General features: G+C 32.1%; 3 protein-coding genes across 10 annotated transcripts in view; all 3 read left to right on the top strand.

Annotated features, from left to right (window-relative positions):
- Positions 1-2,264, top strand: part of LOC124950589 (single-stranded DNA-binding protein 3) — a 33,311-nt gene extending 31,047 nt beyond the window's left edge. The window contains exons 15-16 of one of the 2 annotated variants that reach the window (XR_007101403.1): positions 386-608; positions 1,743-2,264. The gene's annotated coding sequence lies outside the window, so the exon portion shown is untranslated. The remainder of the gene's footprint in view (positions 1-385; positions 609-1,742) is intronic. The other variant, XM_047497528.1, reaches the window with a different exon arrangement.
- A 916-nt stretch (positions 2,265-3,180) lies between these two features.
- LOC124950591 (glycine receptor subunit alpha-3) lies at positions 3,181-11,955 on the top strand. 4 transcript variants are annotated; one of them, XM_047497537.1, is made up of 9 exons: positions 3,181-4,129; positions 4,840-4,984; positions 5,111-5,193; positions 5,306-5,449; positions 5,621-5,703; positions 6,024-6,158; positions 7,022-7,122; positions 7,458-7,775; positions 11,741-11,955. In XM_047497537.1, the coding sequence occupies exons 1-9, from the start codon at positions 4,014-4,016 to the stop codon at positions 11,864-11,866; spliced, it is 1,251 nt and encodes a 416-aa protein (XP_047353493.1). In that variant the 5' UTR covers positions 3,181-4,013; the 3' UTR covers positions 11,867-11,955. The 4 variants fall into 4 exon arrangements, with proteins under 4 accessions (XP_047353493.1, XP_047353492.1, XP_047353491.1 ...); XM_047497536.1 differs by lacking the exon at positions 11,741-11,955 and adding an exon at positions 8,609-10,524 and having other exon boundaries at positions 3,182-4,129; XM_047497535.1 differs by lacking the exon at positions 11,741-11,955 and adding an exon at positions 8,576-10,524 and having other exon boundaries at positions 3,182-4,129.
- A 735-nt stretch (positions 11,956-12,690) lies between these two features.
- LOC124950419 (laminin subunit beta-1) lies at positions 12,691-22,341 on the top strand. Of its 4 annotated transcripts, none has more exons than XM_047497070.1 (15): positions 12,691-12,876; positions 14,130-14,283; positions 15,227-15,277; positions 15,466-15,552; positions 15,804-16,029; positions 16,153-16,461; positions 16,541-17,103; positions 17,197-17,376; positions 17,480-17,805; positions 17,900-18,310; positions 18,391-18,580; positions 18,665-19,111; positions 19,257-19,764; positions 19,855-20,938; positions 21,019-22,341. In XM_047497070.1, the coding sequence occupies exons 2-15, from the start codon at positions 14,181-14,183 to the stop codon at positions 21,988-21,990; spliced, it is 5,457 nt and encodes a 1,818-aa protein (XP_047353026.1). In that variant the 5' UTR covers positions 12,691-12,876; positions 14,130-14,180; the 3' UTR covers positions 21,991-22,341. The 4 variants fall into 4 exon arrangements, with proteins under 4 accessions (XP_047353026.1, XP_047353025.1, XP_047353024.1 ...); XM_047497069.1 differs by having other exon boundaries at positions 12,691-13,105; XM_047497068.1 differs by having other exon boundaries at positions 12,691-13,271.
- The last annotated feature ends 619 nt before the right edge of the window (positions 22,342-22,960 follow it).

The raw sequence follows: 22,960 nt of genomic DNA, 5'->3' as shown, positions 1-22,960 counted from the left end.
TATATATATCTTAAGAAATTGATTCTGAAGTGTAAAAAATCGTCGCTCGAAGCTCCAAAATTATTTATTATTTTTTTCTTTTTTCTTAAACGAACAAATATTAATAAACAATTTGTAAAGTTAAAAGTCAATGGAAGAAGCGAAAAATTTTTTATGTTTCAAAATCTATTTTTTTTTATATACATATATATATACATATGTATAATCTAAATATACATATATATATATATATATATCTAATACGTATATAGGGTGAAAACACATGACGTCATTCTTTTCTTTCTTTCCTTCTTTCTTTTTTTTTCTTTTTCTTTTTCTTTTTTTTTCTTTCTTTTTTTTTTTTTTTCTTTCTTTTTTTTTTTTTTTTTTCTTAACTATGACGTAGTCATTGCTCGTTGCCAGAACGAAATGTGGCGAGGAACAGATTCTTGAAGGAGCAGCTCGAGTACGCTTCCGGCGTTTCGTGATTCCCCCAGTGGTCTTGCAGGCCCAATGACCTGATTGTCGTGCTCAAAAGAAGAAGCAGAAGAAGAAGGTGCTCTCGATGGTTCGTTACTACGAAATCGATGTATGACGATGACGTTCGCTACGCTTCCAGAAATAATAAAGTACGTGCTACTAATAAAGTACCTACTTGCCTAGAAACAGAAAGATGTCCTCTCTCTCTCTCTCTCTCTCTCTCTCTCTTTTTCTTTCTTTCTTTCGTTGAAATTTCGCGTGCATTAAACGAATAAAATAAAAAAAACGAAAAGCCTCTTAAACTTTACGCGAGATAAAGTATATCATGCGAATGACATACATATAATTATTCTCGAAAATATTCGAGTATCAAATTATCATTTCTTAAAAGATTAAATTGAATAGAAATATTTCTTCTCATTTCATTTTTTCATAATTTTTAACACATTGTCATTATTAAATTTAATAATTTAATTATATTATACAAAAAAGACACATATTGAAATACATACACACACACACACACACACACATATATATATATATATATAGATACTCCTGTAATTTTTTCTTGTTCGTGTTGCAATATTATCTACGCGAAGAAATATTAAAAATATCTTATAGTATATAAACGGATGAAAACGATTATAAGAAACGTATGTATATGCAACCATAGTTACAAACATCGTCTATCTACATATATATATATATATATATATATATACACAATATGTGTGCATATATTGTCTATATGCATATAAGCATAGCTTCTCGAACGGTGGTGGCCACTCCACGATACGAACGACACATAGCTTCCTGTTCGCGGCACAATTTTCGAGGGTCGATATATCGAACGATGAGAGAAAGAAAGAAAGAGATAGATAGATAGATAGAGAGAGAGAGAAAGAGAGAAAAATAGAGAGAAACGACGACGACGACGACGTTGTCTTCAAATACAGCGGTAGTTAGCGCCTCCCTGAAGAAGGGTTTGCAAGAAGAGGGTTGGATAAGAGGAGAAAGAGGAAGACAGTCTTCTTCCTCTTCCCCGTTCGTCATCGACTACACTTTTCTCCTCTCTCTCTCTCTCTCTCTCGCTCTCTCTCTTTCTCTCTCTTTCTCTCTCTCTCTGATAGACTACCTTTCCTTCTCCCACTACCTTATTTTTCTCATCCTCTCTCTTTCCTATACTCCTCTTCGTCTTCTTCCATTCTCTCACGTTTCTAGCACGTTTTCCTCTGAATCTCTTCGTATTCACTGACTACGCTCTAATCGATGCTGTTTAGCCGCTGAACGATTTAAAACATATCACCCCTGAGAAACACGATACCTTTACCTCGCTCTAGTGAAGAGGGATGCCATTGGCGCAGTGCGAAAAAAATTTCCAAGAAATAAAGGAATTTTCTTTCTTAAGTTGATACTTAAGGGATTTAAGAAAAGAAAGAAAGAAAGAAAATAAAAGGAAGAAAGAAGAAAAGAAAAAACTCCCGGAAATTATGTGTGAAGCGTGTTAGGAATTTATAAAGAAAAAAATGTGTGCATATATAATCACAAATTTAGTCTCATGAACGATTAAACGTGTGAAATGAGATTTTAGATTTTTTTTTTCTTTTCTTTTCTTTTTTTTCTTTTTTTTTTTTTTTTTTTTTTTTTTTTTACATTCAAAAACTCGAGAAAAATATGATTATATAATATTATAATTTAATACCATAGACGTTAAAATGTGTAATGGACATTTACAAGATTTACGATTATTTTTCTATAAGTTATGATAATTCAAAATTTTCTTAATAAATTTTAACGAGTTATTGTGTGATTTATTTTTGTTAGTTCAAAGAAGAGCCAAAAAATTGTTTTATATAGATAATATATATTTACTTAATAAAACGAAATTTATATATCTTACATTTGTGTTTGTGTGTGTATGTGTATTTGTGCAATACCTATTGTACGATCTTATGCCAAAGATGACACAGTTATGCATGTATAAAATCTATGCTCATTAATTATTCTATCATTAATTCGTAATATTGCAGTGTATCGGACCAATGTAGAATACGTACATACTACGTTTTCTATAGTGAATACAAAAATATAATCATTAAATCAACGAGCTTAAGACGATATTATTATTTACAGTCTTATGGGTCTCATTAAATTAAAAGTAATCACTATGATTAAGAGATAGTTGCTTCAGTAACTTTTCAAATTGTGTATCTTTATATTTAGCAAAGGACATATTTATGTAAAAAGTTATATTTTTTTCATACATACATTCTTTACATTTGAATATAATCATTAAATATCTTATTCGTATAATAAACAATAAATAATGGAAATAAATAAAAAAAAAAAAAAAAATAAGTGAACGTATTTATAAGTTTCTAGTATGATTTCTACTTGATTACGTATGATCTACGGTTAGGAATAGAAAATTATTATAATTATCGTCAGAATTAAAATTAAGTTGACGAAATAAAACATAAAAGTAAGTTATTTTAATAAGATATAATTATAATAAAAGAATCTTCGATTTCATTAAAGATATACATACATATAATGAAAATGAAGTATTCACCAATTAAAAGGTTTAAAAATATCATTCTATATAGGCAAAATATTAAAAATAGGATTCTATCAATAAAAGAGATAAGAAGAAAGAAAAGAAAGAGATAAGAGAGAAAGAGAAAGAAAAAAAGGAGGTAAACGAGAGTTGGGAGGGAAGAGGGGGGGGGTTAAGAAAGAGAAAAGAGGGGAATAGTTGGAACGATTATCAGGACGATCTGTTGAAGAGAGTGTGCACGATTACGACATAAAACAAGGATATTACCGCATTGAGGTAGAATCGTTGTCGTCGTAGTTGTCGTAGTTATCGTCGTCGAGGTTGTCATGGGCCATGGGCACAGGTACTCCGAGGGATTACCACCACTTCTATCGTCTCGCAATCCTCCGTGGTACTCTCGACCCTTTCCAACGTGTTTCCGTGTACGTCACGAGCGAGAGTTACCCCTTCTTCTCTCAACTGGTCCTCTATTTGCGACGTAGAAGAAGGGGTGAAAACGATGCAAAGGGGTGCAACTGGTCCACCACTACCACCACCACCACTACCACCAACATCAATGCTTTCTACCACCTCCACATCTCGGTAGATCACGAGAATGGAAGATTTTGCAGGCTCTGCAAAGTCGTTCGTTCGAAGGAGTCAGTCGTCGGTTGCACGTTCTCGCGAATCAGAGAATAGCCATCGGAAAGTGGTACGAGCCACTAACCGGACCTGGTTCTGGATTGGCACAAATTCACATCTTTTATCTCTCTCTCTCTCTCTCTCTCTCTCTCTCTCTCTATCTCTCTTTCTCTCTCTTATCATCCTTTGTCTCTAACTTTGTTTTTATCCTCGTCTTCTTTCCTCTTTCTGTCTCTTGAACTTTCTCTTTCTCTTTCCTTCCTTCCCTCCCCCTTACCCCCATTTTCTCCATCCCTAATATCCCTTCGACATTATCCCAAAACAAACGTTTTGAAAAATTGTACAAAAGGATGCATTGAAGGATAAAGAAAGAATGTCGACGGAAGGAGCACACGGAAGAGGCATGACTTCGGAGGCAATCCTCTCCACGTTTCTTCGTCTTCTTCTTCTTCTTCTTCTTTTCCTATTGGACCGCACCGCAGATGCACAGTAAGATCGACGTTTTTGATGAGGATATTTTTCATCGTCAATGATATAATAACTCTCGTTGTTTAGCCGAGCACGAAATATAATTCAATCGAATATTAAATACGATAAGTATGTGATACTGTGAGGTGAATTTATTACAATACATCGATCGATCTAATTTTCTTCTAAATACGTATGTAGTTCTGAGTAAAAGTTACAGTGACGAAATAGAGAAAAATATCTAAACGGTTTAAGTATAACAAATTACTAGGTTGCATTATTTATTTCGATATAGAATCGGTTCGATCGATCAACCTGGTGTGATGTGTTAAATATTGTCAAGATGGAGTGCTTACGGGAGACTTTAACGACCAACCACTTCGCGTTCGGATGTGCTCCAAAACAAAAAGTTCGAGCAGTGTTTTCTCTTTTCGTTTTCCTTCGAGATAACTTTGAAAATTCGCTAGTCGTCGAGGGACGTCTTTATCTTTTTCTTTTCTTTCTTTCTGTTTTTTTTTTCTTTTTTTTTTTCTCTTTCTTTTTTACCTTTTATATCAACAAATATATCTTTTTTTCTTTCTTTCCTTTTCCTTTTTTTTCACAATTATTTTGTCCTTTTTCCAAATCTGTATTTCAAATCACGTAAAGTTTTTCACTTATACAATAATTCGTATATATTGAAAAATAGAAAAACAAATCGTGCCGAAACGAAAGAGAACTATTTCTTTCAGGAGAAGCTTAGAATTCTTCGATCTTCTACCGGAGGATCCAAAACTTTACGATAAAATGAGACCACCGAAAAAAGATGGACAAGCGACCGTCGTCTATTTTCACGTCACCGTAATGGGTCTCGATTCGATCGATGAAAATTCAATGGTAAGTACGATTTTCTTATTATCCGATTGAAAATGTTGTCGTCCTCAAATATTGGCAATGATGTCCATTGAAAAGACGATAATAATACCTACAGAGGACGAGAGAAAGATATAAAACAATTTACAGACCTACGCTGCGGACATATTTTTTGCTCAAACGTGGAAGGACAACAGACTGAGACTACCAGAAAATATGACTTCGGAGTATAGGTATACGATTAATTAATTAATTGTATAAAAATTGTAAGGATAAATAAGGTAATATAGTGAAAAAAAAAAAAAATTTTTTTTATAAACTGAAACCTCTTGAACGGAATTGAAGATTATTAGAGGTCGACTGGCTGAAGAATATGTGGCGACCTGATTCTTTTTTCAAGAATGCCAAATCGGTGACCTTTCAGACGATGACGATACCAAATCATTATCTCTGGCTCTACAAAGACAAAACTATCCTATATATGGTGAAGTACGTAAAACAAATGTTTCTTAATTACATCTTTGACATAGTTAACTTGATCGTAAAATTAAAAAAAAAAAAAGAAAAATAAAATAAAATAATATTTAAAAAAAGAAAAAAAGAAAAAAAAATATATAAGAAAAAATTTTACATTCAACGATCTTGTTACGATACTTACAGATTGACATTAAAACTCTCTTGCGCTATGAACTTCTTGATTTATCCACACGACACGCAGGAATGTAAACTGCAAATGGAGAGCCGTGAGTAATAGTCAATATCTGTAAAAGTTTATCTACGAAATTGCATCTTACAGTAAGCGCATCGCTATTACGTTCGCTAATATTCTTTCAAACAAATTACATAGAGAGAAAGAGAGAGAGAGAGAGAGAGAGAGAGAGAAATTTCTATTTTGCATGAATAGTTCGCGAAAGAAACATCCACCCTACTCGAATAAAAAAAGAAAAAAAAATATCTCAAAGAAAAGTGATATACAAAAAAAAAAAAGAGATCGTCCGCGTCATATTTAGCCGATAGTGTGAATGCTTACGTTTTGACAAGGACAAAACAACTCGGTCAACAGTGTCTCATACGACGGATGAAATGATCTTCCAATGGGATCCCGACGTACCACTTGTTGTCGATGAGAACATAGAATTGCCCCAATTACAACTTGTGAAGAACTATACGGCTGACTGCACGCAAGTCTATTCCACCGGTGAGTGATCTGAATAAACTTGTTTGATTCGCTTCTTGAAAACAATATGTACGATTAAACATCGAGGATAAATTTGATTTCATTCAATGACAATCTTTTATACGAGAAATTAGAAAGAACAGCTCATGCATAAAAATTGAATCAATATTATACCATTATCTACAATAAAAAAAAAAAAAAAAAAAAACGGATTATAGTGAGAATGAAAGTGATGCAAATTGACATTCGTGAAATTGTACGATAAATAATCTAAAAGCATTACGAGAGATGTTTTTTTTTTTTTTTCTTTCTTTCTTTCTTTCTAATCATCATCATCATCATTATTATTATTCTGATGAGATAAACAAATTTTATGAACATTTGGATAAAATTGAAAATATATTTTTTAAAACGTAATTCTTATTTCTTTTTTAAATTATATTGATCCGATTCATTTCATATTGTTCGATATATTTGTTTTTCATTATTACTATATTGTATAATAAATATTATTATTTATAAACTTTCGAAGATATATCAAGAAAGTGGTTTTATCTTTTAATTTTACATTAAAAAATAAAAATCCCGAACTATTCTTAGAGCAGCTCAAACACAGTTGATGAATTTCATTAATTCGAAAAGTAGAAGCGTATTCAATAATAGCTTCTCTCCAACTAACCTCGACCTTTTTGAAACTATATTTGGAAGGATGACTCCGTCCTTTAGATTATCGATTTGCTAGATATATCATCAACTTACCCGATTCTATCATATATTTTGCATATGCTTATCTATATTCATATACAATAAATATATATACATTAGATAATATACATTATATGTATATATTATAAGGAATAAATAAAGGAACCTTTTATTTTCAGGTAATTTCACCTGTTTGGAAGTGGTATTCGTGTTGAAACGACGACTCGGTTATTACCTCTTTCATACATATGTTCCCACGTGTTTAATCGTAATCATGTCGGTGAGTCATGATTCCATAGAAAAAAAAAAATAAAAAAAATAAAAAAAATAAAATAAAAAAGAAACTATTAACAGTTTGTATGAGGTCGTTTTCCATTTTTACTTCATCTGTGCATTTTCTGAGAATCAGTAAAATGCAATTTTAAAACTATTAATATACTTCATCGAAATCTTGCTAAGAAATAATTAATTATAATAAGTTAACGTGTGAAAAATATTCTGCATATGAAGTTTTAATTAGAGAAGAGAAAAAAAAAAAGAAAATGAATGAAAAACGATAATATGTTTACGGATTAGAAAGAAATAAACAAAGAACATATTTCATTTATTTTACAGTGGGTCTCATTTTGGATCAAACCAGAAGCTGCCCCAGCCAGAGTAACCTTAGGAGTGACATCGTTGCTGACCTTATCGACTCAACACGCAAAGAGTCAAGCCTCTTTACCACCGGTCTCTTATCTAAAAGCAGTCGATGCCTTTATGTCGGTCTGCACGATATTCGTGTTCATGGCATTGATGGAATATTGTCTGGTGAACATAGTTCTCGGTGATTCCGATGCGCCAGCAGCGAAACCACCACCACCACCGGCACCGCCATCTTCTAGCGGCGCCGACTCCGCTAAACTCGATAAAATCTTCGATATTGCAACTAAGGTAACGCCTTATGATGAAGATTTTTATATTAAAAGACGGCGACTTCTGTGCCTCGGAGAGAAAATTTATTAACTTTTTCCGGTCTAATCAACTATTTTTCTTATTTTGTTTATAACATGTCTTTTAACGTCAAGGGTTACGTTAATGATTCTTTTATTATTTTTTTTCTTTTTTTTTGTGTGTTTGTAATTGATACGACGTTATTACAATCTTGTATTTGTTCGCAAGGAAAATGTTACATAAATATTTTTCAAGTTGGAAATATAGAGAGCTTTTAAGTAATTCATTTTTTTTTCTTTTTTTTTTTTTTTTTTTTTTAATTAAAGAGTTTATTATGTGTAACAAGACCGTAAAGGGTTAATAATGTACATTGATCGCTAAGTAATTTTATAAACTTCATAAGTTTTCGTAATTTATAATTTTGACGAAAGAATTTGTTTAGACTATGCTTTACTTTAGTCTATTAATGGATAAGTATTATGTTTGAAAGATGATTCGATACAAATTGCGATTCAAAGTGTTTCGCAAAAATTAATATTTTATAGGAAATAACTTATCTTTGTCTTTCTTCGTATATTTTTATTTATTTATTTATTTTTTTTTATTTCTTTTAATTTACACTTGTCTTTTTCTTTCTATATTTTACTATATTTTTATTTATTACTTTTTTTTTTTTTTTATTTCTTTTAATTTACACGCGAGAGAGAGACTAATAAAGAGATAGAAAAAGACAGAGTGCTCCGAGGCACAGGAGAGACGTCTTCTTAGCGGTGGTTCAAGTTGTGATCGTTGTCACGCAGGAAAATGCCATGTTATTGTCCGGCCGATCGCAGAAGTCGAATTCAGGTCCACCACCAGGACCAACGCCGGCTCAGAAGGCAAGAATGAGGGCTTTGAACATCGATCGAGTCTCACGTGTTTTCTTTCCTTTTCTTTTTGCTGTATTGAACGTCACTTATTGGATAATGTTCGCTGAATATATATAAAAAATCTTTTATCTGAGGAAAAGTCAACAATTTGAGAAGAGAGAGAGAGAGAAAGACAGAAAGACAGAGAGAGAGAGAGAGAGAGAGAGAGAGAAATAATCAGAATGCAAGATACCCGTTTAAAATGAGAAAGAGTGAGAAAGATGAAATGTAAAATTGGATGAATGTTAAAGTGTATGTGTGTGTGTGTATGTGAGAAAGAGAGAGAGAGAGAGAGAGAGAGAGAGAGAGAGAGAGAGAGAACAAACACACATTAGTTATTAAAAAGATGGCATCGAGTCGTGAACAAAAAGAAAAACTAACAAAAAAAAAGAAAAGAAAAGAAAAGAAACCTAACTTATTTCTAACTCGAAAAACTCATGCATCGTTATAAGATCTATAAATGATAGATAAAAACGTATTACTTAGACATATCTCGCGCTCTTTTTTTTTCTCGAAATAAATGGCTATTTAAAAAAAAAAAAAGAAGATAGAAAGAAGAAAAATCCAAGATCGATCGAGAAAAATTTGGGCGCCAAATACGAACGATCGTCGCGATCGAAGATTAAAATATCGAATCGTTGATCTATCGCGATAAAGAAAAAAAGTGAGACAGAGTTAGGTAAAATCGAATCTGTAATTAATTATTATTAAAGAGTTTTCGCTTAAAAATAAAAAAATAATAATAAAACAATAAATAAAAAATAAAAAAATAAAAGAAGAAAGAGAGATGTGCCTAGAAAAATTTGTCGATCTCGATATCGTAGAAATTATTGCACCTGCCGCCATTCCTTCGAATTATTCATGCAAAAAAAAGTTTGCAAAAAGTAAATCGTCCAATCAAAAGCTTTTAGATTGCTTTTTTAATTTAACTTTTTACTGATCTCTGCTTTTCGGACATTCACGTGAGTCTCGTTATGACGAGAATTAAAAGAAAGAAATGAAATTAATCAATCTAATTCAATCTAATTTAATCATTAAGAGCTATCAGATTTAAATAGAAGAATATAATTAACGTTTGTTCATCGATCTGTATGGATCTTGTAAATTTTTTAAATTTACAGGATCAGGATCTTGTAAATTTTTTAAAAATCCTTGTCGAACACAATAACGAATGTTTTTCATCGACATGATTACATTTTGGTACCGCAATTATTCTTCGATGCCTCTCGTCTATATATATATATATATATATATATATATATATATATATATAGATACTATGATAGCATTGAATTCATTTAGAACACCCGCTGTACATACGAAGATAAGATAATAATCGTTATATTAAAGAGAATAGAGGAGAAAAAAAAATGAAAAGAGAAAAGAAATATTTTCGAAGTGAAATAAAATGAAAAATTCAGAGATATTATTTCGATCATGTATATATATATATATATATATATATATATATATATATATATATATATAGAGAGAGAGAGAGAGAGAGAGAGAGAGAGAGAGAGAGAGAAGTAATCTTCCGTCAACTAAAAAATTTCGTTCGCGTAAATTCGCATCGATTGTGCGTCTTTAATGTACATACATACACATACACACACACTCACACACACACACACAACATATATATACGTATACATAAATACAAAGCAACAAAACTTGATTTGTTCTTCTCGTAGGAATATTAATCGAATTAATTATTGCAGTGAAAATATTCGTCCATTTACGAAGGAACGACCATTTAAATTACGAGATCGAACACAGGCCTCGTATCTATAATTATGTATAATGAGAATGTGTATAAAATAAAGTATGATAATGCACGATTTTAAATTTACTACATTGTAATATCCCTTTTCCCGGAATCGATTGGAACATCTCATTATTATAAACGATATTAAAAAAATAAAAGATAACAATAATAGAATATAATACTTATTATTAAGTTGAATATTTCTTTTACACCCTATATAAAGGATGAGTGAAGTAATATATATTCAATTCGTAATCATTTTATAATACAATCTTGATGAATCATTATTGAAATTAGAAATTAATTAAATTTTTCAAATCTGAATAATTGTCGTATTATACACTATATAATTTCAGATAAAAGAAACGTATTAATAATAAATTTATTAATACTATTTCAGTATATTGAGATCGATGAAAAGAAAAATTACATATCTATATCTTATTATATCCTATAATGTACATGTATATATACATATATATATATATATATATATATATATACAATTTATCTAGATAACGATTGTTCATCGTTAGAATCGTTGACAAAGTCTAGCAAAAAAATTTTATAGAAAGATCGAAAGTAATGAGAGAAAGAGATGGGATTAGAGTACAAAGTAAAGAAAGAGATAGTGAGAGTGAAAGAGTGATAAAGAGAGAGAGAGAGAGAGAGAGAGAGAGAGAGAAACAGATATTAGCAGCAGGCACGCATACGCTAAAGAGCAGAACGCTTTTAAACGTTGAACGAAGAAAGAATGATTGATAAGAGTAAAGAAGAGAGAAGAGGAAGAGAAGGCATTGGCATCCGGCTATCATAACCGGGATATATACATCCTAGAGATAAAACGCTGCCCACGCGCTTCTCTTCCTTCCTTTCTAATCGTCTCACACAGTAAGCGTGAAACAAATTCATTACGATTGAATAATTTCTTTTTTTTTTTTTTTTTTTTTTTCTTTTTTACTTTTTTTCTTTATTTTCTTTTCTTTTCTTTTTATTCCCTAAATGTAAAAAAACATGTACAAGTGTTTACACTTTTACGCAATATTACATTTTTATACGACAAACACGTAATTCTCTGAGATTAAATGGCCGCCACATCGAAGTCATTGAAATGATCAATACAAAAAGTATTACGATTTATATTATATACAAGGAATCGTGTGTCTGTAAAAATTTCTTATTATTCGCACGATGTGATCATCGTAAATATATATACATATATATATATATATATATATGTATATATATTGATAAAACACAGAACTTAGAAAATTTCTTTCTGACTACAGGGAGCTGCTACATTTCTGATGTTAAAAAAAACAAGGGTCCACTTTCTACGAACGATCTTTGAACATCTGGCACGTCACGATCTTCAACCTCCCCCCTTTCCTCCCCCATGTCCACCACCATTATAAGTTTTTCAAAGAAGAGATAATTTTACGAAAACTAATGTCAAATGTACTCTTCTAAGACCATATTAAAAATATCTTCGCTAAAAATTTATCAAATATTCTCATAATATAATTGCAAAAAAAAAAAAAAGAGCAGTTAGAATACATTCCCGATATAATATTAACATTAAAATCAAATAATATTTATAATATTAAATAATATTCAAATTAAATCTTATTTAATATTAAATCAAATAATATTAAATAATTATTAAAATATAAAATTGTCTTACGTACCATTTTATATATATATACACATAATATTAATTCGTATAATAACGTTTAAATCTAATATAACAAATTTTCTTCGATTTTAAATACACGTGTTTTTGAAAAAAAAAATTTTAATTCGATTATCGAATCATTCGATCGAATACGTGAAATGCTCATTACTTTTCTTTTGTTTTTTTTCTTTTTTTTTTCATATAATATCCGATAAACATATAATGTTTCGTAAGATTAAAATGATAAATAAAAAGAGAAGAATATTATGGTGCGGGGTGCTGAATTCATTTTGATAGAGAGCTACGGCACTGTCGTCGTGTCTTGAGTCTGAACGAACGAAGCGGCTCGCTCTCTCGCTTCGAGACGCGTCTCTCTCGCGAGGCGTCAGCCTTGTTGGGAGTCTTGTCGTCGAGAGTCCTCTCCTATTAAATTTTCCTTTCTATTTTGCGTTGAAGAGTTTGAGTTTTCGTGGATATAAGATAGTGCAATACCGTGTTAACATATAAAATATATATATATATATATATATATGTATGTATATATATATATATAAATATATATATATACATATATATACATACATATATATGCATATATATATATATATATGTTGAAAAAGCTCGTGACTTGATCGGTCTCAGTAAAATCGGTTTTTGAAAAGAGGGATAAAGAGGAGAAAGGGTCCCAAAATCGTTGCTGACAAAGTAGGGAGTTGTGAGACTGAAGTGGGAGAGAAAAAAAGAGATAGAGTAAGAGAAAGAGAGAGAGAAAGAGAAAGAGATAGAAAAAGATATAGTGGGAGTTTTAGAGTGGGGAGAACCGAGAAAGAGAGAGAGAGAAAAAGAAAAGGGACGTACTCGTGTGCGCGGAGGGACATGACCGTACAACAAATCTCGGTGAAGATTTTCTCACTCTTTCGAACAGTGTCTCGTCGTCAGAATTAGTAGAAAGACGACGAGAAAGGAGTTTTATCCGGAGGTTGGTAAAGCTGACCAGAGAAAAACGAAAGAAAGAAATAGAAAGAAAGAGAGAGAGAGAGAGAGAGAGAGAGAGAGTGTGAGAGAGAGAGAGAGAGATAGATAGAGAGATAGAGAGAGATAGAAACGAATAGGGAGTTCGAGTAAACTTTGTGATGGAAGAAACGGTAGGGATCAAAAAAGACCGAAGAATTCACTATGGATATATGTATTTACGTGCGGGGTGCATCGATATGTGTTTTTCTTTTGAAATGTGCCCATGCGCACGCGCAATGGCGTCTGCGAGTGTATGCATGTACACATATTTGAAATCGATCGATCCTACTCGATCGACGAATAAGATCGACGAAGATCATTTTCGAACGATGATATTATATTAAAAGATCTCTTTTTATTTTCTCAATGTTTAATGGGAAAAAGAGAAATGGGATGATTGATATAACGATATTATATATCACAAGTTTTTTCGGTTTTCATTTTAAATCTATTTATTTATTATCTAAACAATTAGAGAGCATTGTGGTGAACTCTTGTTTTTTTCTTCGTTTGTTTTGTTTTCTTTTTTTGCTCTTCTCTTTCCTCTTCTCTTGTAAAACATACTTCTGACGTATGTTTTACGATCGTATATATCTGTAATGATCTTACAGTGAAAAAAAAAAAAAAAAAAAAAAAAAAAAAAAAAAACTAGACGCACGTGGCTCTTTTTATTTATAGTCCTTCGTTTCTAGTCGACGTATTATTAGAATGAAAATAGGATTACGAAAAAAAAAAAAGAAAAAAAAGAAAAACGAAAAAGGAAAAAAGACATGTGCTATTGAAATAAATCATCGAGTATCATCAAGTATCATCTCACGTACTCATCTTACGAATGAACGATTCATTTGATTTATGCGTTTACACGTATTGCGTCGTGTGTATGTGTGTATGTGTGTATGTGTATGTGTGTATATATATATATGTGTGTGTGTGTGTGTATGTATTCGCAACGTGTTTGAAATACAAGCATTTCTTTCTTTATTTTATAGAGTTAAATGGAGTCTATGTTAAGTTAAATCCTCTCACGATTTGTGTACAACATGATGCTCGTCGACTTGAGCGGGAAATACTTAAAAATGGCCGGACATTTTTATTGGCGAATCTTCATTGCAATTTTTATTTTTGCGACTTTCATTTCCACAGGTAAGAAATAATTATAATCTTATATGATTTTAATCGATTTAAATATCTTCCAAGAGAAATCTAATCCTATTGATTTTCTATCTGTTTATTTATATAACATTGTTTTTTTTTTCTTTTTTTTTTCGTCTTCTATTTCTCTTTGTTTATCTATTTTGAATTTCAAAGACAACGATAAAATCGTTAAGAATATAACAGAAAGTAACGTTCGTTGATTTATAATTAATATAATAATATTATAAAGAAATAAAAAAGGAAAAGATACGTCCGAACTGAAAATTCACTGATCATAAATAATGATCGTTCTTTTTATTTCATATCTCTTACTACGAGAAAATTTTATCCAGAACGATTAGATAACAGTAAGACCTCACGACCCCGTCATTGCTTTGAACTCTTTGTATATATTCACCAAATTTAAGCGCCCTAGATATATGATCGATTATCATTGGATTTTTAATCGACTGAAAAACGAAAATTACTAAATTTCTATAAAGGATAAAATATTTTTATGAGTTTTTTTTTTTTTTTTTTTTTTTTTTTTTTTTTTTTTTTTTTTTTTTTTTATTATTGCAGTAAAAAAAAGGAAAAAAAAGGAGTTCAATCATTTTTATAAAAATTATTTCTTTCGTCGTTATACACATGCAAAGTTAAAAAGAATGGTCGCATTGTGAAGTCCACTATTTTTTACGATATTTAAAATAATGAATTAATATAATATAAAAAGAAAAACAAATGTATAATTAATTGTTTTTATAGTATATAATCTTCATATATATTACGAATAATTTTACAAGCTGTTTCATCATAAACAATCCCGTTCCCCCTATCGCGATAACAACTACCGGTAGTAAAATGCTCCATGATGATAACTTTACATTCCGAGAATCATTGAAATATTTCCTTCTAAGAATGATTTAAAATTGATAGAGTTATATCTTTTTAGGTTCTACAGAAGCCCACCAAACAAGGGATTTAAGGTTGCCAATAAACAGAGGTGAGTTATCTTCAAGCAAATAATCTTCAAGATTAACAGATGTTTCTAAAGAAATGAGAAAAATATAAAAAGTGAAATAATTTTATAAGACAGTTGGTAAAAAAAAAAAGAAAAAAAAAAGAAAATGAATGAAAATGAATAAATTATTATACGAGTCTGATAATAGATAAAGATTGAATGAAATATAGGAACAATGCTCGGAGGAAACGGCTCACCAATGGAAATAATAACAAGACGTCATAATTGGCTAGGGATGACCATCCCTCAACGAAGAGGTAGTTCAATGACGTAAAATATGTGTATATGATATTCTATTCTGCACATAATTAACTGGTTGTGGGATGCAATATCTTCCTTCTGTCATTCTTTTATTAATAATAATCGATAGTGTTTTAATTCCTTTTTTAACATTATTAAGAAAAATTATAAACAAAATATACATATGTATACGTGGAAGAACGTTTATCGACGTTCAATTATTTCTAATTTTAAATATACTAATGAAACGTTATTTCTTTGTTCACAGGTTCACATCCCAAAAGACCACATCCTTGCGAACAAAGTTCGTGTTATCCTGCCACGGGGAATCTTTTGATTGGCCGAAAAAATCGCTTGACTGCTTCGTCTACTTGTGGTCTCAAGGGTCCAGAAAGATATTGCATCGTTTCTCATCTTAAAGAACGAAAGAAATGCTTCTTCTGCGATGCATCCTTGCCCAAACAACAGCACAATATTGAGAATATCGTTGATGGGTAAATAACTCTTCTTTTTTTTTTTTCTTTTTTTTTTTCAAATAGATTTGAGACCCAAGAATAAATCAATTAAACTCATAAAACATTTCGATTTAATTCGTTATATTATTGTTCACGTTACAGAACAAATTCACGATATTGGTGGCAAGCTGAAAATGGAATAGAATATGTAACCATCAGATTCGATCTAGAGGCTGAATTTCATTTCACTCATATCATCATTCGTTTCCAAACCTTCCGTCCCGCAGCTATGCTTATAGAAAGATCTTTCGATTTTGGAAAAACTTGGAAGGTTTACAGATACTTTGCCCATAATTGCGAGCAATCATTTCCAGGTGTAGCTACGCATCAACCACAAAGTTTGACCGATGTAATATGTGAAACGCGTTATTCTGGCGTAGCCCCATCCACTGGTGGTGAAGTAATTTTCAGGTGAAATAAAGTTTTTTCGTTTCTTTAAAAAGTAATCCCATGTGTTTACATAATCCATAAAGATATTTATATATTACAGAGTATTGCCACGAAATTTGGAAATCGATAATCCATATTCGATAGAAGTACAAAATTTATTGAAGATAACCACTCTCAGAATCAACATGACGAGATTACATACATTGGGAGACGATTTGTTGGATTATCGTCCAGAGACTGGGGAGAAATATTATTATGCTATCCAAGACATGGTGATTCGAGGATCCTGTTCTTGTTATGGGCACGCATCGAGATGTCTTCCTTTACCAGGAGTGGCACAAGAAGAAAATATGGTACATGGAAAATGCGAATGTACTCACAACACAAAAGGACTGAATTGTGAAAAATGCGAGGATTTCTATAATGATTTACCTTGGAAACCAGCGGTTGGTAAACAAACGAACGCTTGTAGACCTTGCAATTGTAACAATCATACATCTTCCTGTCACTTTGACGAAACAGTTTACGAAAGATCTGGTAGAGTTTCTGGCGGTGTATGCGATGATTGTCAGCATAACACGCGTGGTCAAAATTGTGAACAGTGCAAGCCATTTTATTATCATGATGTTAGTAAAGATATCTCGGATATTGAAGCCTGTCAACGTAAGTTATTTAAATATTCTTTTGACAAATAATTCTATTCGATGAAAAATAATGATCATTTAATTAGGATATCTCATTTATATAATTTTACAGCTTGCGATTGTGATCTTAGTGGATCCTTGGACGATGGCATATGTGATTCCAGAACCGATCCTCTTAGTGGCGATGAGTCTGGTCGTTGTCACTGTAAAGCGAATGTAGAGGGTCGCCGTTGTGATCATTGCAAGAATGGTTTTTGGAATTTCAATTCAGAAAATCCTCAAGGATGTCAAGGTAGAAAATATTGAACATTATAATTAAATATTCAATAGCTATAAACATAATATATATTTCAAAATATTAAGTATTCATCAATAAATTTCTTATTAATTTACAGCATGTACTTGTAACACTCTTGGTACCATCGATAATCAGGGTTGTAATATGATAACTGGTGAATGTACTTGTAAACGTTACGTTACCGCACGAGATTGTAATCAATGCTTGCCAGGATATTGGGGACTTTCTGAAGATCCCGATGGATGTAAACCTTGCGATTGCGATCGTGGTGGTTCATATGAAAATTCTTGCGACGTTGTTACCGGACAATGTCGATGCAGACCACACATCATCGGTAGAACTTGTAATCAACCAGAACAAGGCTATTATACTGGCTCTTTAGACTTTTTAATTTATGAAGGTGAACTATCAAGAGCAACTGACGTAAGTTATACACGAATATTTATTTTTATTTAATTAGACAATTCATTTTTTTTTTTTTTTGGATACTACACTTAACTGAATATATTTTCTTCAGAATTGTCAAGTTGTAATAAGAGAACCTTATCGCGATGGAAGAAATAGTACTTGGACGGGGACTGGATTTATGAAAGCTTTACAAGACTCAACTCTCAACTTTACGATCGATGATATTCGTAGATCCATGTGGTACGATATAATAGTACGCTATGAACCAATCCAATCGGGTACATGGGAAGATGTTCAAATAATTATTGAAAGAGACGGACCTGTCGATCTTAATGGTCCTTGTGCCAATTCAAAACCAGAATATGATCGATTATGGGTACAGTTACCGTATCATTTAAGAAATTCCATTGCTCAACCTTCCGTTTGTTTAGAAAAAGGCAAAAAATACAACGTCATATTACAATTCCGTAAATTTAATAGTCATGTAGATACGCCAACGGCATCTATATTAATTGATTCTGTAAGTATAATTTTACATATACAAAAATCAATCTATGTATATATGTTTATAATATTATCTTTAAATATCTTTACATCAAGATTATTGTGAGACCAAGAATAGATGCCGTACCTTTCTTCAATGCACTTGATGTCGGTGAATTACGTCGTCAGGAATATGAGTTATGCAATCAAATACTTAACGATGTCAATTACATTCGGAATAATTTACCTGATGCGTGTAAAAAGTATCAGGACAGTATCGGTTATTATGTCTTTGAGGGTGCACATCGTAAGTATAATAAATTTGACGAAAACAATTAAGTATACATTATTGTTGAAGATTATAGAAATTATAAAAAATATATTATTGCAGCTTGCGAGTGTAATCCTACAGGATCACATAGTCTTCTTTGTCAGAATTATGGTGGCTTATGTCCTTGTAAAGTTAACGTAGTCGGTAGACGATGCGATCGTTGTGCACCGGGAACTTATGGATTTGGTCCAGCAGGATGTATACCTTGCGATTGCGATGGCGTTGGTGCTTTGGATAATTTTTGTGACGTTAAAACTGGACGATGCAAGTGTCGACCAAATACATATGGAAGAACGTGTGGCCAATGTGAACCAGGTTTTTGGAATTTTCCACATTGTCAACGATGTCAATGTCATGGTCATGCAGATAATTGTGACTCTAGAACCGGAGCTTGCATCAATTGTCGTGATTCTACCACTGGTCACAATTGTGATCGTTGTATTGAAACCTTTTACGGTGATCCACGAATAGGAGTGGACATATCGTGTAGACCTTGTCCTTGTCCAGGTAAGAACCGTGTATCAAGGAAGAAAAAAATGTAACCTTTAGTAAGCATTTGAAGTAATGAATAATACAATTTTTCTTTACTTATTTATTAATTTTTTTCTTTTTTTTTTTTTTTTTTTTTTTTTTTTTTTATATACAAACGCAGGTACATTAGATTCTGGTCACTCATACGCGAATAGTTGTTCCCTCGATTCTATAACTCAGGATGTAATTTGTGAGTGTTATGAGGGATACGGCGGTCCACGTTGCGAAAAATGTGCTGAGAATTATTTCGGCAATCCTGAAGTACCAGGTGGAAATTGCGAGCTTTGTGAATGTAATAATAATTCCGATCTGAGTCAACCTGGTAACTGTGATCCACATACCGGACATTGTCTACAATGTCTCTACAATACCGATGGACCGAACTGTCAAATTTGCAAACCTGGATTTTACGGTGATGCACTTAAACAAGATTGTAAAGAATGTAATTGCGATTTCCTAGGATCCGATAGATCGATTGGACCTTGCGATCATCGTACTGGACAGTGTCCTTGCTTGCCACATGTGATTGGTCAACGTTGTGACAATTGCGAAGAAAATCATTGGAGAATTGCAAGTGGTCAAGGTTGTGATCCTTGCGAATGTGACGCTGTTGGAAGTGTATCTGACAAGTACGTGATAAATTTGACGTATATGTAATCGATCGATCAAATAATTAGTTCGATCATTTTTAACTCTTCTTTTTAAACATTTGAAAACAGGTGTAATCCCTTCGATGGAAGCTGCGAGTGTAGAGCAGGTTTTGGTGGACGAAGATGCAATGAATGTCAAACGAATTTCTGGGGAAATCCAAATATCGAATGTACAGCATGCGAATGCAATGTAATTGGTTCTTCAAGTCAACAATGTAATAGAGAAACCGGTGTCTGTATTTGTCACAAGGGAATAGGAGGTGAAAAGTGTGACCAATGTGACCGTGGTTATCATGGAGAGGCACCACAATGTAGTCCGTGCGGTGAATGTTTCGACAATTGGGATTTAACATTAGACGAATTGAAAAACAAGACGAATCTTGTAATAGAGGAGGCTTCCAGAATACAAAAGGTCGGTACTACTGGAGTTTACAGTCAGGAATTCGACGATATGGTCAATTCATTGAACCAAGTACGTGATTTGATCAGCAATACTTCTATCAAGAGTCAAGATTTAGATGAGTTAACAGATTTGGCCGAGGAATTGAGTAAGAATATTTCGAATTCAGCGAAGCAACTTGAGGAAGTCGACAATATGTTGGAAAATGTTAGTCAACGAGTTAATCTTGGCGATGTCGCATTAAAGAAATTGAAAAATAGAACGAATAGCTTGCATCAGGGTGCTATGGAATTAAAAGAGAACGCAACGATATTACAAGAGGAGAATGTTCAAGGTGCCCTAAATGTGACGCAACAAATGGCCGAGCAATCTCGACAAGCCGAAAAGATGGCAAACGCTACGAGTAATATATTGGCCGATGCGGAGAGATATCGCAAACATACGGAAAATCTCTTAATCAAAAATAGTGTATCGTTTAACGAAGCCCAAGGGAGAAATAACGAATCTCTTCTAAAATTAAGCGATAAGTTAAATACATTGAACGGAGATATGCCTGAATTGAATCTTAAAATGTGTGGCGACAATGTCACCGATTGTAGCAACGTTTGTGGCGGCGCTGGATGTGGCTTCTGCGGAGGACTCTCTTGTGACGTTGGCGCGATAACCAAAGCTAATCAAGCATTGGATGTGGCCAAACAACAGGCTGATAAAATTAAAAATCAAAAGGATGAAGCGGAACAATTATTACGTAATGTATGTTCATCGGTTTCTTCTTTTTTTTCTAATATTTTTCCTTATTATACATTTCATGAAACAATTTTCATTTTTTACAGATGATCCAAATCAAACAAGATGCCGTAGCGGCTAGATCGAATGCACAAGATGCATTTAATAATGCTTTAGAAGCAAGAAATCGTTCCGACAAGATTACCAAAAGTTTATCCGACACTAACAAGCGAATTTGGAGTATGCTGGACGAGGAACAGCCAACACCTACGATGGTGAGAGATCTGGCTAACGACATATTAAACAAGAACATAAAATTAAAACCTGATGAGATCAAACGATTGGCCAGTCGCATAAAAACTATCGTCGGTTCTCTCACGGATTCCGACAAAATTCTTGCCGACACAAAGGACGATCTCGAATTAGCTCATATCCTAGAGAAAAGTGCTAATCAAGCCAAGGATACAGCGTTGAAAAAACAAAATGAAACGAACGAAGTTGTATTGTTATTAACAGAAGCGAAACAGGCACAGGAATTGGCAAAGGCCGCTATAGATACAGCTCAAAGTGACGTGGCCAAATCGGAAAAAGATTTGACCGATATAGCTGTTCTCATAAAGGAAGCTCAAACAAAAGCCAATGATACCACCGATTCCGTAAAAGCTTTGGACACAAGATTGAAACAATTACAAAAGCAATCGGCCAAAAACGCTTTCATTTTGAATAAGGAGATAGAAGTTGAAACTCTTAAAGTCGCCAATGAGGCTCGTGTCGTCGAGGGAAAAACGAAAAAATTAGCGGAGGAGTATAAAAAGGCTGACGAATTTTTAAATTATCGAATAAATAAGAGCGAAGATGATATAAAGAGAGCCAAGAAATTACTTCAAAGAGCTTCCGAATTGACAGCTGATACGTCTACTAAATTTAAAGACTTAGACGGTATGGAAAGCGTTTATAAAGACAACGAGAGAATATTAACCGATCTCATGGCCGAGATAGATTCCTTAACCGTAGAAATGGTGAAACATTTAGCAGAGATCGAGCGAAAGGCACAGATCTACAGACAATGCACCTCTTAATGCGCATTTATTTATAACGTTTATGGCACCTTAGAATCGAATATTCAAAAGAAATCTCTATTCGGCTCATTCTTTTAACGACACTAACTCTTAATCCCAATCGATAATAATTTTCTAAATAATTACTAAAGTTAAACATATCATATTATTACTCAAATAGTTTTTATCACGTTTATATTTACATCATATTCTCATCTTTTTTAATTCATACTTATATAATGTACTAACGTAGATATCGATGACGGTCAATTGTTTTTATAGTGCCATAATATCTAACAAAAGTGCCGTGTTTTTCTGTGAATGAAATCGAATCTAATCGAACTGTATTTTTACTTACATTTTTGCAATTATTTTATTTGTGTTTTTTTTTTTTCCTTTTTTTTTTCTTTTTTACAAAGCTATTTTGTATAATGTCATTTGCCCTATAATACTATCTGTTGTACATATGTAGTTTTTACATCTATATATATATATATATATATATATATATATATATGCGTTAATTTGTATCGCATAACAATTATAGAAATAATCATTTGATCGTTTCTATAATTTTCATTTAATATTGTAATAAAAGACAACATTAGATAATATGATTTAATATAGACGCTTAATACAACGTCAAAGTTCTCGAAGAGAATTAATCATTTTATATAACATTAAGGAAAGAAAAGAAAAAAAAAATTGTAGTGTTATGATCGAACCAAATGCCTTAGTAAGTATATAAATAGAATATAATAAAAAATTTGTTATCAATATAATACGCAATAGAATAATATGTTAGAATAAATAAACGTGATTAACAAAATCGAAAAATAATCTTCGAGATAAAATAGAAATCGATTCAATTGACACCAAAATCTTCTTTATAAAAGTCCATTAAAATTACATGTTCAAAGTAATATTTTTAACGTGAATATTCGTAAAAATAGAACCATAAGTTTCCATTGCCCCTAACATAATCTTATTT

The sequence above is a fragment of the Vespa velutina genome, chromosome 7 (genome assembly GCF_912470025.1).
Source record: "Vespa velutina chromosome 7, iVesVel2.1, whole genome shotgun sequence".
NCBI lineage: Eukaryota > Metazoa > Arthropoda > Insecta > Hymenoptera > Vespidae > Vespa > Vespa velutina.
The sequence above is the reverse complement of the archived record's forward strand: the minus strand, read 5'-3'. Positions and strand labels throughout refer to the sequence as shown.